A 15,308-nucleotide genomic window follows, 5' to 3' on the forward strand; every position below is an offset into this window, starting at 1 on the left:
AAAGGTGGCTTCTGTAATCCCCTTTTGGAGTCGGTGGAACGTGCGTGTGCTGGGCTGCAATAGGCCTCCTAGTTTGGTACCCTACTGGGCAGGCTTGGCGCGGGATTGTATGTCCCCATAGTATGTTATACAGAGTGACCGACTGAAAGGGAACGTACAGTTATGAATAGCCCAGTATTATAGCCAGGTAGGCGGTGTTTCCGAGGGCAGGCTCGGACATCCATTGGCCCATTGGGTGGGATTTCAGTTTGCTTCAGGCGAAAAGGTCACCTGTGTAACCAGGTATGAGAGGCCTCATTTAGTGCAGTAAATTATTCTGGCTTAAGCCAGGTTTCAGTCAGGCCAATCATATCAAGTTAACGATCAGTAATTAGTTCATTGACTGTGACTGCCTTGGAAGTGAGGGATTTAACATTAAGTAGTCCCATTTCGAGATGTGAGGTGTTATCACAATCTCTTTCATTTATGACAGGAATGGAGGAAGTCTTTATTGTTTTATGTTTGGTTTTGTCCGACCTATTATAGATCAAGGCAAATCTACTGTGCTCTACTGTGATGTTCAAAATGTGAACCATTGACATCTATGATTATTTTGTTTAGTGGTGGAGCTCATTACAATAATAGCCAGTGTTTAGAATTATACCCAAATATGCAAAAGAAGGATATTGCATATTTCTACCTTTGTGTACCTATTCAGGATACACCACCATGAAGAGAATGATTTTCAAATCCATAATTATGCATTTCTGTATAGTACAGATCAGGGGCCCATGACATCCTTGAATCTCCAATCGTTTTTGGAAAACGTGGTCACATAGAAAACTGAGGGAGATTTTACCGTAATTCTGCGACCACACTTTGCATCTGCACAGTTTTTTCAATTAAATGTGTTTTTGTGAAATGTGCTGTGTCAATTGTTCAAAGTGTTCCTTGTGCATTAGTGCTGAACGTCTAGTGCTTTTTGAGGACGGTTCGGTTTCGGTTCGATTTCAGGTTTTGATTATTTGGGTTGAATGCTGCAACAACACAGGATAAAACAATAATACAAGTCCCATGATGGTAGTGACTGCTAATTACTGCTTATCACTTATTAAAACCTCTACGGGATTGGTGTCCCTATACCGGGACGGTTGATGTTACCGTGTGCTAATGTGGCTAGAATGACGCTGTAAATAACAGCAAATTTTCCAAGACATTGTCATGTCTTATATGGGCAGAAACCTTAAATGTTTGTTAATCTAACTGCACTGTCCAATTTATAGTAACTATTACAGTGAAGAAATACCATGCTATTGTTTGAGGGGAGTGCACAACAACACGGCAACTGGTTTGATACATTCACCTCTGAAGGTAAATAATGTACTTACATTCAGTTATCTTGCTCTGATTTGTCATCCTGAGGGTCCCAGAGATAAAATGTAGCATAGTTTTGTTTGATAAAATCTAGTTTTATATTCAAATGTAGGAACTGGGTTCTACAGTTTGAACCCCTGCTGTCTCTGGCTCCACACCCATCTCACCCGGCCATCTAGATGTGTGAAAGTTAGTGTATAAGCTAACTCATCTCTGTTGTTGTTGTCTTAGCTGATTAGCTGTTGTTGTCTTACCCGTTGTTGTCTTAGCTAGCTCTCCCAATCAACACATGTGATTGCTTTATGCCTCACTTTATGTCTCTCTCTAATATCAATATGCCTTGTATACTGTTGTTTAGGATAGTTATAATTGTTTTAGTTTACTGCGGGGCCCCTAGTCCCACTCAACATGCCTCAGATACCTCTTTTGTCCCACCTCCCACACATGCGGTGACCTCACCCAGCATAACTAGTGCATCCAGAGATGCAACCTCTCTTATCGTCACTCAATGTCTAGGTTTACCTCCACTGTACCCGCACCCTACCATACCCCTGTGCATTATGCCCTGAATCTATCCTACCACACCCAGAAATCTGTTCCTTTTATTCTCTGTCCCCAACGCACTAGACGACCAGTTTTGATAGCCTTTAGCCGTACCCACATCCTACTCCTCCTCTGTTCCTCGGGTGATGTAGAGGTTAACCCAGGCCCTGTGTGTCCCCAGGCGCTCTCATTTGTTGATTTCTGTAACCGTAAAAGCTTTGGTTTCATTCATGTTAACATCAGAAGCCTCCTCCCTAAGTTTGTTTTACTCACTGCTTTAGCACACTCCGCCAACCCTGACGTCCTTGTCGTGTGTGAATCCTGGCTTAGGAAGGTCACCAAAGGTCACCAACTACAACATTTTCCGTCAAGATAGAACTGCCAAAGGGGGAGGAGTTGCAATCTACTGCAGAGATAACCTGCAAAGTTCTGTCATACTTTCCAGGTCTATGCCCAAACAGTTCGAGCTTCTAATTTAAAAAATGTATCTCTTCAGAAATAAGTCTCTCACTGTTGCCACCTGTTATAGACGCCCCTCAGCTCCCAGCTGTGCCCTGGACACCATATGTGAATTGATTGCCCCCCCCATCTATCTTCAGAGTTCATTCTGTTAGGGGACCTAAACTGGGATATGCTTAACACCCCGGCAGTCCTACAATCTAAGCTAGATGCCCTCAATATCACACAAATGATCAAGGAACCCACCAGGTACAACCCTAAATCCGTAAACATGGGCACCCTCATAGACATTATCCTGACCAATTTGCCCTCCAAAAACACCTCTGCTGTTTTCAATCAGGATCTCAGTGATCACTACCTTATTGCCTGCATCCGTAATGGGTCCACTATCAAACAACCACCCCTCATCACTGTCAAACGTTCCCTAAAACACTTCTGCGAGCAGGCCTTTCTAATCGATCTGGCCCGGGTATCCTGGAAGGATATTGACCTCATCCCCTCAGTAGAGGATGCCTGGTCGTTCTTTAAAATTAATTTCCTCACCATCTTAAATAAGCATGCCCCTTTCAAAAAATGTAGAACTAAGAACAGATATAGCCCTTGGTTTACTCCAGACCTGACTGCCCTCGACCAGCACAAAAACATCTTGTGGCGGACTGCACTAGCATCGAATAGTCCCCGTGATATGCAACTTTTCAGGGAAGTCAGGAACCAATACTGACTGCATAGTCAGTTAGGAAAGCAAAGGCTAGCTTTTCAAACAGAAATTTGGGACACTGTAAAGTCCATGGAGAATAAGAGCACCTCCTCCAAGCTGCCCATTGCACTGAGGCTGCACTGAGGTTAGGAAACACTGTCACCACTGATGAATCCACGATAATCGAGAATTTCAATAAGTGTTCTCTACGGCTGGTCATGCTTTCCTCCTGGCTACCCCAACCCCAGCAAACAGCTCCGCACCCCCCGCAGCTACTTACCCAAGCCTCCCCAGCTTCTCCTTCACCCAAATCCAGATAGCAGATGTTCTGAAAGAGCTGCAAAACCCGGATCCGTACAAATCAGCTGGGCTAGACAATCTGGACCCTCTCTTTCTAAAATGATCCGCCACCATCGTTGCAACCCCTATTACCAGTCTGTTCAACCTCTCTTTCGTATCGCCCGAGATTCCTAAAGATTGGAAAGCTGCTGCGGTCATCCCCCTCTTCAAAGGGGATGACACTCTAGACCCAAACTGTTACAGACCTATATCCATCCTGCCCTGCCTTTCTAAAGTTTTCAAAAGCCAAGTTAACAAACAGATCACCGACCATTTCGAATCCCACCGTACCTTCTCCGCTGTGCAATCCGGTTTCCGAGCTGGTCACGGGTGCACCTCAGCCACACTCAAGGTACTAAACGATATCATAACCACCATCGATAAAAGACAGTACTGTGCAGCCGTCTTCATTGACCTGGCCAAGGCTTTCGACTCTGTCAATGACCGTATTCTTATCGGCAGACTCAACAGCCTTGGTTTCTCAAATGACTGCCTCGCCTGGTTCACCAACTACTTCTCAGATAGAGTTCAGTGTGTCAAATCAGAGGGCCTGTTGTCCGGACCTCTGGCAGTCTCTATAGGGTACCACAGGGTTCAATTCTCGGGCCGACTCTTTTCTCTGTATATATCAACGATGTCGCTCTTGCTGCGGGTGATTCCTTTATCCACCTCTACGCAGACAACACCATTCTGTATACTGGCCCTTCTTTGGACACTGTGTTAACTAACCTCCAAACGAGCTTCAATGCCATACAACACTCCTTCCATGGCCTCCAAATGCTCTTAAACGCTAGTTAAACTAAATATATGCTCTTCAACCGATCTGCTTCTTTAATCAGCACAACAGTTTTCAGCTGTGCTAACACAATTGCAAAAGGGTTTTCTAATGATCAATTAGCCTTTTAAAATGATAAACTTGGATTAGCTAACACAACGTGCCATTGGAACACAGGAGTGATGGTTGCTGATAATAGGCCTCTGTACGCCTATGTAGATATCCCATTAACAATCATCCGTTTCCAGCTACAATAGTCATTTACAACGTTAACAATGTCTACACTGTATTTCTGATCAATGTGATGATATTTTGATGGACAAGAAATGAGCTTTTCTTTCAAAAAACAAGGACATTTCTAAGTGACCCCAAACTTTTGAACGATAGATACAAATTAAATATGAATGATTGATCCCTTAACCATCAGAAAGGTTTCACTCTAGTATTGGACCAGCACACAAGCAGAGAGTGGAAAAATGCAGTATACCTATATACCGTATACCTATATGCAGTGGGAAAATGCTATAAATCTTACACCATCCTTGTTGAGTGATGAATACTATAGCAAATTGTACAGAAGGAGGTCAAGTAAATAGAGCTTGAAACCTGGCTAAGTAATGACAGAATATTAAACAATTTAGACCAAGTGCATCTCTCCCTCTGTCCCTGTCCCTGTGCGTAGCATCTGGGATGGCGCAACCATGGAAACCGTGGCATGCACAGGAGTCCCCTGGGAAACTCACACACACACACACATACACGCACACAAACACCCACACACAGGCAAAGACCCAGACACATGCTCAAATCGAATGCAATGCTGACACGACAGCCAGAAGAGCTCAAGACATCAATTAACATCAAATCAAATCAAATGTATTGGTCACATACACAGATTTGGCAGATGTTATTGCGGGTGTAGTGAAATGCAGCAAAATAGGAGGCTTTACCATGTTGGACTTTCCACTATGTCCTAGTGTTGGTGTAACTGAGATCTGCTGACGTCTGCTGATCATGTGTACTGTAATGTATGGAAGGCCACCATACTTTTCCAAAATCCATAAACAACTAGTGAATGATGTCTGGTAGCATCTCATCAGGACTTAGCAAGTACATGGCAGATAAAATCACAGGAAATGTATTGCAATAGAAGTGTCTGCATCTAGCTAGTTCCTCTCCACTTTGCCCAGCAAACAACAAAAATACTTCTGAAAGTGACATTTGAAATGAACGTTTGAGTTGTGATCAGACTCCAGAAGCAGGATGTGAAGGAAAGGGGTGGGGGTGTGAGTGATGCCACTCATATTGAAAATGATTCATGATAATAATCTAGCATTTTGTCAAGAGTCAAGGTAATAACACTAAGGCCATAAAAAACGTTTTTTTCAATCGCTGTTTCACAAGTAGCCTATGTGGTGAATTTTCAAAACACTTAATGGGTGATTCCATCGCTATGGATGTTACATTTGCATGCAGATTCACAACTTGAATGTCTCACAAAACAAAATATAAATGTAACTTTTGATGTGTGTATGTCTATAATACCCTTGGAGGGAGTGTATACCCAAAAAAGCCACTTCTAAATATTAGCATGTTGGCATGTTGGAGAAATTAAGGAAATAAGAGGCTGCATTATGGATGCTACATGAAATGGACAAGCTTTTTGGGGAGACTGAACATAATAGCACCATTTCTTTGAGTTTGTAAGTCTTAAGTCAAAACATGGACAGCGATTTCGTGGGAAAGGCTGGGCTGAACACAAAATTTTGAAATTTTGAAAAGATTCTAATTTCCATTTTTACTTTAGAGTGGAAAAACGACCATAATGGTTTTTACACCCTCCGTTAAGGATGTTACAGAGTCTGAAATAGACAGTCAAATCTGTTTAAAAAAATTCTGCAGAAGGCATAGTACCTTAGGATTGCATATTTACAGATAGCCTGAATAGTATACAAGGCCAAGCACCTCTGTCACGTCCTGACCATAGTTCTTGTGTGTTTTGCTTGTTTAGTGTTGGTCAGGACGTGAGCTGGGTGGGCATTCTATGTTGTGTGTCTAGTTTGTCTGTTTCTGTGTTCAGCCTAATATGGTTCTCAATCAGAGGCAGCTGTCAATCGTTGTCCCTGATTGAGAATCATATATAGGTGGCTTGTTTTGTGTTAGGGATTGTAGGTGGTTGTCTTCTGTCTTTGTGTTCTGCACCAGATAGGACTGTCTCGGTTTTTCACATTTGTTATTTTGTATTTTGTATAGTGTTCACGTTATTGTCTCTTCTTGATTAAATCATGTTGAACACTAGCCGCGCTGCATTTTGGTCCTCTCCTTCATCCCAGGAAGAAAGCCGTTACAACCTCACCCTAATAGGGTATTTTTTTAAATCTTTATAAATATCATTACGTTGAATGTAGACACAAATATAATGTTTTTTTTTGTATTACAACTTTTCTGAAACATTATAACAACATGTAACAAAATGTATAAATTAGACTATATACACATGCCCAATCCATTTTTCCGGACACTGCATGAAGTCACTATATTTTGGGGGGCTTTCATTGGAAAAAGACACTGCTGAACAATTTATACATTGTTGATAAAGACTCCTCTCATCTTTCTTTCTAAACAACAGCAATGTAATATATGATACATGCATTTAATCATATATTTTCTAAGAGAATCTTAGCTAGAACACATCATTTTCAAGATATCAACAAATGTTTCCTTTTAAGTCTGAAGAATACATCTCAAAACAAGCACGGAAAAAGTGGCGAATGCACAAGCTTCTGAAGCTATCATACATCAATATCCAAATCAAATCTACTGTAAGTTTATTTGTCACGTACATAGATTAGTAAATAGTCAAAGTAAATGAAAGTAAATAGTAAATAGTAAATAGTAAAAGAAAGAAATTAAGAAATGACAGAACAAATCCAATTAACAACCAAATGCAATATATATCTACACATAATTAACTTCACAAGATATACTAGGAATGATATGTACAGCAATAGACATATTAGAATGAGCTATTTCGAGAATAAAGTGTATACAGTGTATTTGGAAAGTATTCAGACCCCTGACTTTTGACACATTTTGTTATGTTACAGCCTTATTCTAAAACTGATTAAAATTGTATTTTTCCTCATCAATCTACACACAATACACCATCATGACAAAGTGAAAACAGGTTTTTAGATATTTGACAAGTCACGTAGAAATGGTGATCTGTTTTACGTTTTTACAATAACCAACTGCTTTACAATACCCCTATTTGTACTTTATTTTACATGTGTTTTGTTATTTTTTTTGGGGGGGGGGTTACTTAAGCAATAAGGCACGAGGGTGTATGGCCAATATACCACGGCTAAGGGCTATTTTTATGCATGACGCAACGCGGACCCCCACAAACCCCCAAGGTGCCTTATTGCTATTAGAAACTGGTTACCAATGTAATTAGAGCACTACAATGAAATATTTTGTCATACCAGTGGTATACTGTACTTAGAGTTTTGACAAATTAGCCATTTTGATAATCCGTTTCGATTTTTGTGCAAATGTACCACATACTTGTGAAGAGTTTTCATCCATTGGAATTTTGACCAATCAGATAAGCTCCGAAAAGATCTGATGTGAAAAGATCTGATGTGATTGGTCAAAAGACCAATTAGTGGAAAGAATATCCGAATTTGGTTGCCTGTCTTAACGCAGCCTTTGTAGTGCAGTTTCCCAGAGTCTTCATGGTGGAGTATGTTGATACTGACATGCTGTGATATACTGACATCCGTATCCCTTTCCTCTTTCCTCAGGGAGTGCCAAGAGTACAACACCCAAAAGCACACCTTCTCCCTGGCTATGACCGGCTGAGATGGGGCTCTGGCAGTGATACCCCTGGGAAGGGCCTTTGAGTGATCACACATTGGTACTCCGGGATTGCCCACCTACTCCGACACTGCAGCCCGGCCTACGTGGCCAGCATGAGCGTTGGGAGGATCAACCGTTACAGCATCGTGTCGTCCGAGGAGGAGGCGCTGCGCCTCACCAATATGCACAGCAGCAGCGGTGGCGGCATAAACGGCTTCGGCAACGGCAAGATCCACACACGCCGCAAGGTCCGCAACCGCTTTGTCAAGAAGAATGGCCAGTGCAACGTGCAGTTCACCAACATGGAGGACAAGTCGTCGCGCTACATGGCCGACCTTTTCACCACGTGCGTGGACATCCGTTGGCGCTACATGCTGGTGCTGTTCACACTGGTGTTCGTGCTGTCCTGGCTGGCCTTTGGCCTGGCTTTCTGGGTTATAGCGTTGCTCCACGGCGACCTGGACAACCCGGCCGGAGACGACAACTTCACGCCTTGCGTCCTGCAGGTCAACGGCTTCGTGGCCGCCTTCCTGTTCTCCATCGAGACCCAGTCGACCATCGGCTACGGCTACCGCTGTGTGACAGAGGAGTGTCCGGTCGCCGTGTTCATGGTGGTCTTCCAGTCCATCGTTAGCTGCATCATCGACTGCTTCATGATCGGCGCCATCATGGCCAAGATGGCAAGGCCCAAGAAACGTGCACAGACACTACTGTTCAGCCACAACGCAGTGATCGCTTTACGTGACAGCAAGCTGTGCCTCATGTGGAGGGTGGGGAACCTAAGGAAGAGTCACATCGTAGAGGCCCATGTCAGAGCTCAGCTCATCAAACCCCGGATCACTGACGAAGGGGAGTATATCCCCCTGGACCAAATAGACATCAATGTGGGCTTTGACAAAGGCCTGGACAGGATTTTCTTGGTTTCTCCCATTACGATTATCCATGAGATCAATGAGGATAGTCCACTCTATGGGATCAGGAAAAATGACCTGGAGACGGCGGATTTTGAGATCGTGGTCATACTGGAAGGGATGGTCGAGGCAACCGCCATGACCACGCAGGCCCGCAGCTCCTACCTGGCCACGGAGGTACTGTGGGGTTACCGGTTCGAGCCAGTGCTCTTCGAGGAGAAGGACCTGTATAAGGTGGATTACTCTCACTTTCACAAGACCTACGAGGTACCGTCCACCCCGTGCTGCAGTGCCAAGGACATGGTGGAGAACAAGTTCCTGGTGCCCACCTCCAACTCCTTCTGTTACGAGAACGAGTTGGCCTTTCTCAGCCGGGATGAGGATGAGGAAGAGGAGGTGGTGGGCATGGGCAGTGGTACGTTCAGAGCACTGGCCAACCTGAACAGTCCTGACCGGAACAATCGACACGAGTTCGAGCGGCTACAGACCACCAGGGGACTGGACCAAAGGTCGTACCGCAGGGAGTCGGAGATATGACCTCTGCCCTACCTGGGGTCAACTTCGATATGTTTTCTTTCCTTCCAAGGGTAAAAATGCAGAACAATGAGCAGTGCCATAGGAAAAGCTGACTACTGTAATAGGATGTAAAGTAAATGAGGGGACAGTGAAAGGGAAAGCGGGACACTGGAAAAAGTGGATGCTAGCAAACGTATGCAGCATGCAAAACTGTGGTAAAGAATGTCCACAGGACCACAACAAAAGGAAAAAGGCCAGTGAAGGACATTATTCCTTCATGGAAACTTGAATCTTAATTTTTCATTTGAGTTGAGCGTGTTTAATGATGCATCGAACAGGTATAATGACAAGACCTAATAATCAGGTCCCAGGTGTAAATATTATTCCGTAGATAAGTTATGTTTCATGTGGAGTATTATTTTAAAAAACATCTTTAAAAAAAAGATTTTTAGCTATTTCAAGTTGCTATTGGGCACAAATGGCAGCGTTACAGTTTAAAGCTACATATAAGCTGTCCGCATTGCTGGAATTCACAATCGCTGGAACTGAGTTCGATGACACATTGAAAATTCCTGTGAAAGTGCACTGCAACATTCAGAAGCAATGAGCCGTGCTAAATGATCTAACCATCCACGAGCCACTGAAGCACAACATAGTTTCACAACTTGGACTTAATTTTAACCAGTTGTGATGAATCCATATCATTTGCACTATAAGCAGAACTTAAGAGTTGGCCCTATAGTAATGCGATACATTCATTTAGAATGGGCAATACATTTTATTGTTCATTTTGATACCCCTTGCTTCAAACATTAAAATAACACAAGATTATTCTGACCTCAATGAAGTTTGAAACTACTAAGTTGTTGATATGGAAAATATCATTACATTTCATAGTTCTTTTGATTATTCTCTTTTACAACGAATCTATGCACATCGTTAATGTTATCAGGAGACAGAAACTCAATGGAGATGATGCAATCCAATCATCATTGCATAATTCTACAAAGAGAACGGGTTTGATGAAAGTTTGACTGAACTCAATGGGAATTGAAGGGCTTCACATGTAAAAAGCATTTACCCTCTATTACACTGCATGACCAAAAGTATGTGGACACTTGCTCGTTGAGCATCTCATTCCAAAATCATGGGCATTAATATGGAGTTGGTTCCCCCTTTGCTGCTATAACAGCCTCCACTCTTCTGGGAAGGCTTTCCAATAGATGTTGAAACATTGCTGCAGGGACTTGCCTCCATTCAGCCACAAGAGCATTAATGAGGTCGGGCACTGATTAGGCGTTCGATGGGGTTGAGGTCAGGGCTCTGTGCAGGCCAGTCAAGTTCTTCCACACCAATCTCGACAAACCATTTCTGTATGGACCTTGCTTTGTGCACGGGGGCATTGTCATGCTGAAACAGGAAAGGGCCTTCCCCAAACTGTTGCCACGAAGTTGGAAGCACAGTTGGAAGATTTTCATTCACTGGAATTAGCCAGAACCATGAAAAACAACCCCAGACCATGACTCCTCCTCCACCGAACTTTACAGTTGGCACTATGTATTCGGGCAGGTAGCGTTCTCCTGGCATCCGCCAAACCCAGATTTGTCTGTCGGACCGCCAGATGGTGAAGTGTGAATCATCATCAGCTGACGCTTGGCATTGCGAGTGGTGATCTTAGGCTTGTGTGCAGCTGCCCAGCCATGGACTTGCACTGATGTTGCTTCCAGAGGCAGTTTGAAACTCAATAGTGAGTGTTGCAACCCGAGGACAGACCGTTTTTACGTGCTACGCACTTCAGCACTCGGCGGTCCCATACTGTGAGTTTGTGTGGCCTACCACAGCCGCTGTTGCTCCTAGACATTTCCACTACACAATAACAGCATTTACAGTTAACAGGGGCAGCTCAAGCAGTGCAGAAATTTGACGAACTGAATTGTTGGAAAGGTGGCATCTTATGACAGTGCCATGTTGAAAGTCACTGAGCTCTTCAGTAAGGCCCATTCTACTGCCAATGTTTGTCTACAGAGATTGCATGGCTGTATGCTCGATTTTAAGCACTTTCATCAATGGGTGTGGCTGAAATAGCCGAATCCACTAATTTGAAGGGATGTCCACATACTTTTGTATATATAGTGTATCTTTATAGTAAATAGTAGTTATTGTATGTTATAAAATCCCTTTTGATAGCTAAGTTCAAATAATATGAGGTACATGCAGAAGGAATGGGACTTTACCAGGTAAATGGATGTGAGTTAAGTTTTACTTTGCACAAAAACTGTCATCAATATATTCATAATGGCCTACCAAGGATATGCGTGTGGGACAGGACATTCCCTTATTATGTTACAATTATTCATCCAATTCTTTTAGAAAAATATGGGCAAGCTTTTAAAAAAAACACTATCAAGCACAATAAACTATCTGTGATATTAGAGATTTGATTCCATCACACCTAAGACGCAATAGGTTTGCATGATCAGTTGGACAGCCAATACGAAAAGCAATACTACTGAAATGCACGTTCCTATTATTTAGTCGACATAATTGGCGATTGGCGCAAAGCGCCGTTTTATTCCTGGATACCACTTCTTGAGTCTAATGACTCTCCATTTTTTTTGTGGTGCACCTGTTAGATAACAGCACCACACTCGTCTCTCTGACAGCGATGTTTTGAGTTTGAGTTGCACAGACATCCTTCATCCTTCATTTACTGGAGTGCTCTCCAAAGTTAGATCACTCAAGAGGTTGCTGAGCAGCTGAGTTAAGTTTGATTTGGTACAACATCATATTAAGAATGATATGGACAAAATGATTTGTAAGGAGCGTTGTTGATATGGAATCCTACACCCACTGCGCACAGACGTGAGTTCAACATCTATTCCACATTGGTGCAGTGTCATTTCATTGAAATGACGTGGGAACAACGTTGAATCAACCAGTGTGTGCCCAGTGGGAAGCTACCGAAACTCAACTTGGAATTCGAATTGGACAATGATGGAAGTAACAAAAGTGGAAGTACTGGAAGTAACAAAATTAGTCATAATTGAGAATGGTAAAAAAGTTTCTTGATTGTAAATCATCTAGGTTCAACTTCAAGCACAATACCAGGCAAAACATTTCTAAATGGGGGCGGCAGGTAACCTAATGGTTAGAGTGTTGGGTCGGTAAATCAAAAGGTTGCAGGATCGAATCCCCGAGCTGACAAGGAAGAATTCTGTCTTTCTGCCCCTGAGCAAGGCAGGTAACCCACTGGTGCCATGGATGTCAATTAAGGCAAGCCCCTGCACCTCACTGATTCAGAGGGGTCGGGTTAAATGCGGAATACACATTTCAGTTGAAGGCATTCAGTTGTACAACTGACTAGGTCTCCCCCTTTCCCTTAAAACCAAATAAATGTATTATTTTAGTACATACAGATTTGCTTGTGTCTTCGTTACACTAGATTGAGTAGTTTTATCAGTATCTAAGTAAAGCAAGGAAACTAAGGTGCATGACAGACACATTGGAATATTTGGCATGAATCGTAGAATTTGAAATGTAATTTATGCCAACACATAATGCATTGCTCTACGAAATAGCACACAATTTATTATGCGGTGTCATGGAGTTAATGTCCCCTAAGATACTACTTTTCTCTGTTTCCTCTGACACCAAAATCACTGCCCTTCAAAGCAAGAAAACAACTATGAGATGGTCATTCAGCTGGCTACAATGACTGATATTTTCCTAGTGGTTCTGTTATTCCTTAGGTATCCCTTAGGTATACTTTGCTCTAAATAATCCTTGCTTTTTAGATTTTTTAAGAAAAGAGAGATTTTTTGGGAGATGAATGAATGAAACCTTTTCATCCCAATCCTAGACTTTATGCTCATTGCCTTCTGGGAAGGTTCTGGTATCCCATGTGTGACACCTTTGTACCTACTTACAATGTTTCAGTGGTATCCATGGTAAAGCATAATCAGCTTCTATGCTGTGTCATCGGAATGCAAAGTTCCATCATGCCTTTTAAATTTTGTATTTAATTTTTCCAGAAGGATTTTATTCAGTTTTAATGTTACCCAATCTGACCCCATTAAAACAGAAAAGGCACTATACACATGTATCAAAGGTGCACAAAGTCAACAAAGCATATTAGGTAACAGATAAACATACACAGAAATCAAAACATCTATTTTTATATTAAGTTGTTTTTAATATGACAGTATTTCCTTGAGATACAGTATAACAAAGTCATCCATATTTATCAATTTTGTACCAGAAAAAAGTCCGAAGATTAGATTGTTTTTCATTTCAGCTTTTGATTAAACAGGTATTTCTCTTAAAGGGATGATTGGAAAACCTTTGACCTCTGTAGAAGTCTTTCTATGGCCCAGGTGAAGAAATGTGTCCTGGGCTTTTTATTTGAATAGATAATGCAAAGCCAATTAAATTATTCAATTAAAACCTAATTGTAAAAGAAACCTGGATGGAGTGCAATTTTTTTCAATGTACCTATCACTGTAAAACACTGAGAACATTAGCATAATACTGAACAAAAATATAAATGCAACACAATTCCAACGATTTCACTGAGTTACAGTTCATAAACTCAGCAAAAAAAGAAACGTCCTTTCACTGTCAACTGCGTTTATTTTCAGCAAACTTAACATGTAAATATTTGTATGAACATAACAAGATTCAACAACTGAGACATAAACTGAACAAGTTCCACAGACGTGACTAACAGAAATTGAATAATGTGTCCCTGAACAAAGGGGACAGGGGTCAAAATCAAAAGTAACCGTCAGTATCTGGTGTGGCCACCAGCTGCATTAAGTACTGCAGTGCATCTCCTCCTCATGGACTGCACCAGATTTGCCAGTTCTTCCTGTGAGATGTTACACCACTCTTCCACCAAGGCACCTGCAAGTTCCTGGACATTTCTGTGAGGAATGGCCCTAGCCCTCACCCTCCGATCCAACAGGTCCCAGACGTGCTCAATGGGATTGAGATCCGGGCTCTTCGCTGGCCATGGCAGAACACTGACATTCCTGTCTTGCAGGAAATCACGCACAGAACGAGCAGTATGGCTGGTGGCATTGTCATGCTGAAGGGTCATGTCAGGATGAGCCTGCAGGAAGGGTACCACATGATGGAGGAGGATGTCTTCCCTGTAACGCACAGCGTTGAGATTGCCTGCAATGACAACAAGCTCAGTCCGATGATGCTGTGACACACCGCCCCAGACCATGACGGACCCTCCACCTCCAAATTGATCCCGCTCCAGAGTACAGGCCTCGGTGTAACGCTCATTCCTTCGATGATAAACGTGAATCGAACCATCACCCCTGGTGAGACAAATCCGCGACTCGTCAGTGAAGAGCACTTTTTGCCAGTCCTGTCTGGTCCAGCGACGGTGGGTTTGTGCCCAAAGGCGACGTTGTTGCCGGTGATGTCTGGTGAGGACCTGCCTTACAACAGGCCTACAAGCCCTCAGTCCAGTCTCTCTCAGCCTATTGCGGACAGTATGGAGGGATTGTGCGTTCCTGGTGTAACTCGGGCAGTTGCTGTTGCCATCCTGTACCTGTCATGTTCGGATGTGTGATGTTCGGATGTACCGATCCTGTGAAGGTGTTGTTACACGTGGTCTGCCACTGAGAGGACGATCAGCTGTCCGTCCTGTCTCCCTGTAGTGCTGTCTTAGGCGTCTCACAGTACGGACATTGCAATTTATTGCCCTGGACACATCTGCAGTCCTCCTTGCAGCATGTCTACGGCACGTTCACACAGATGAGCAGGGACCCTGGGCATCTTTCTTTTGGTGTTTTTCAGAGTCAGTAGAAAGGTCTCTTTAGTGTCCTACGTTTTCATAACT

At 42.8% G+C, this 15,308-nt stretch overlaps 1 protein-coding gene across 1 annotated transcript in view; it reads left to right on the top strand.

Moving 5' to 3' along the window:
* LOC139541946 (ATP-sensitive inward rectifier potassium channel 12-like) overlaps positions 1 to 14,003 on the top strand; it is a 35,806-nt gene extending 21,803 nt beyond the window's left edge. Inside the window, exon 2 of the mRNA XM_071346871.1 lies at positions 7,973 to 14,003. Coding sequence (XP_071202972.1) covers positions 8,141 to 9,475 — 1,335 coding nt within the window. The 5' untranslated portion in view covers positions 7,973 to 8,140 and the 3' untranslated portion in view covers positions 9,476 to 14,003. The remainder of the gene's footprint in view (positions 1 to 7,972) is intronic.
* Positions 14,004 to 15,308: the final 1,305 nt, after the last annotated feature.

This window comes from Salvelinus alpinus, chromosome 17, assembly GCF_045679555.1.
Source record: "Salvelinus alpinus chromosome 17, SLU_Salpinus.1, whole genome shotgun sequence".
Lineage (NCBI taxonomy): Eukaryota > Metazoa > Chordata > Actinopteri > Salmoniformes > Salmonidae > Salvelinus > Salvelinus alpinus.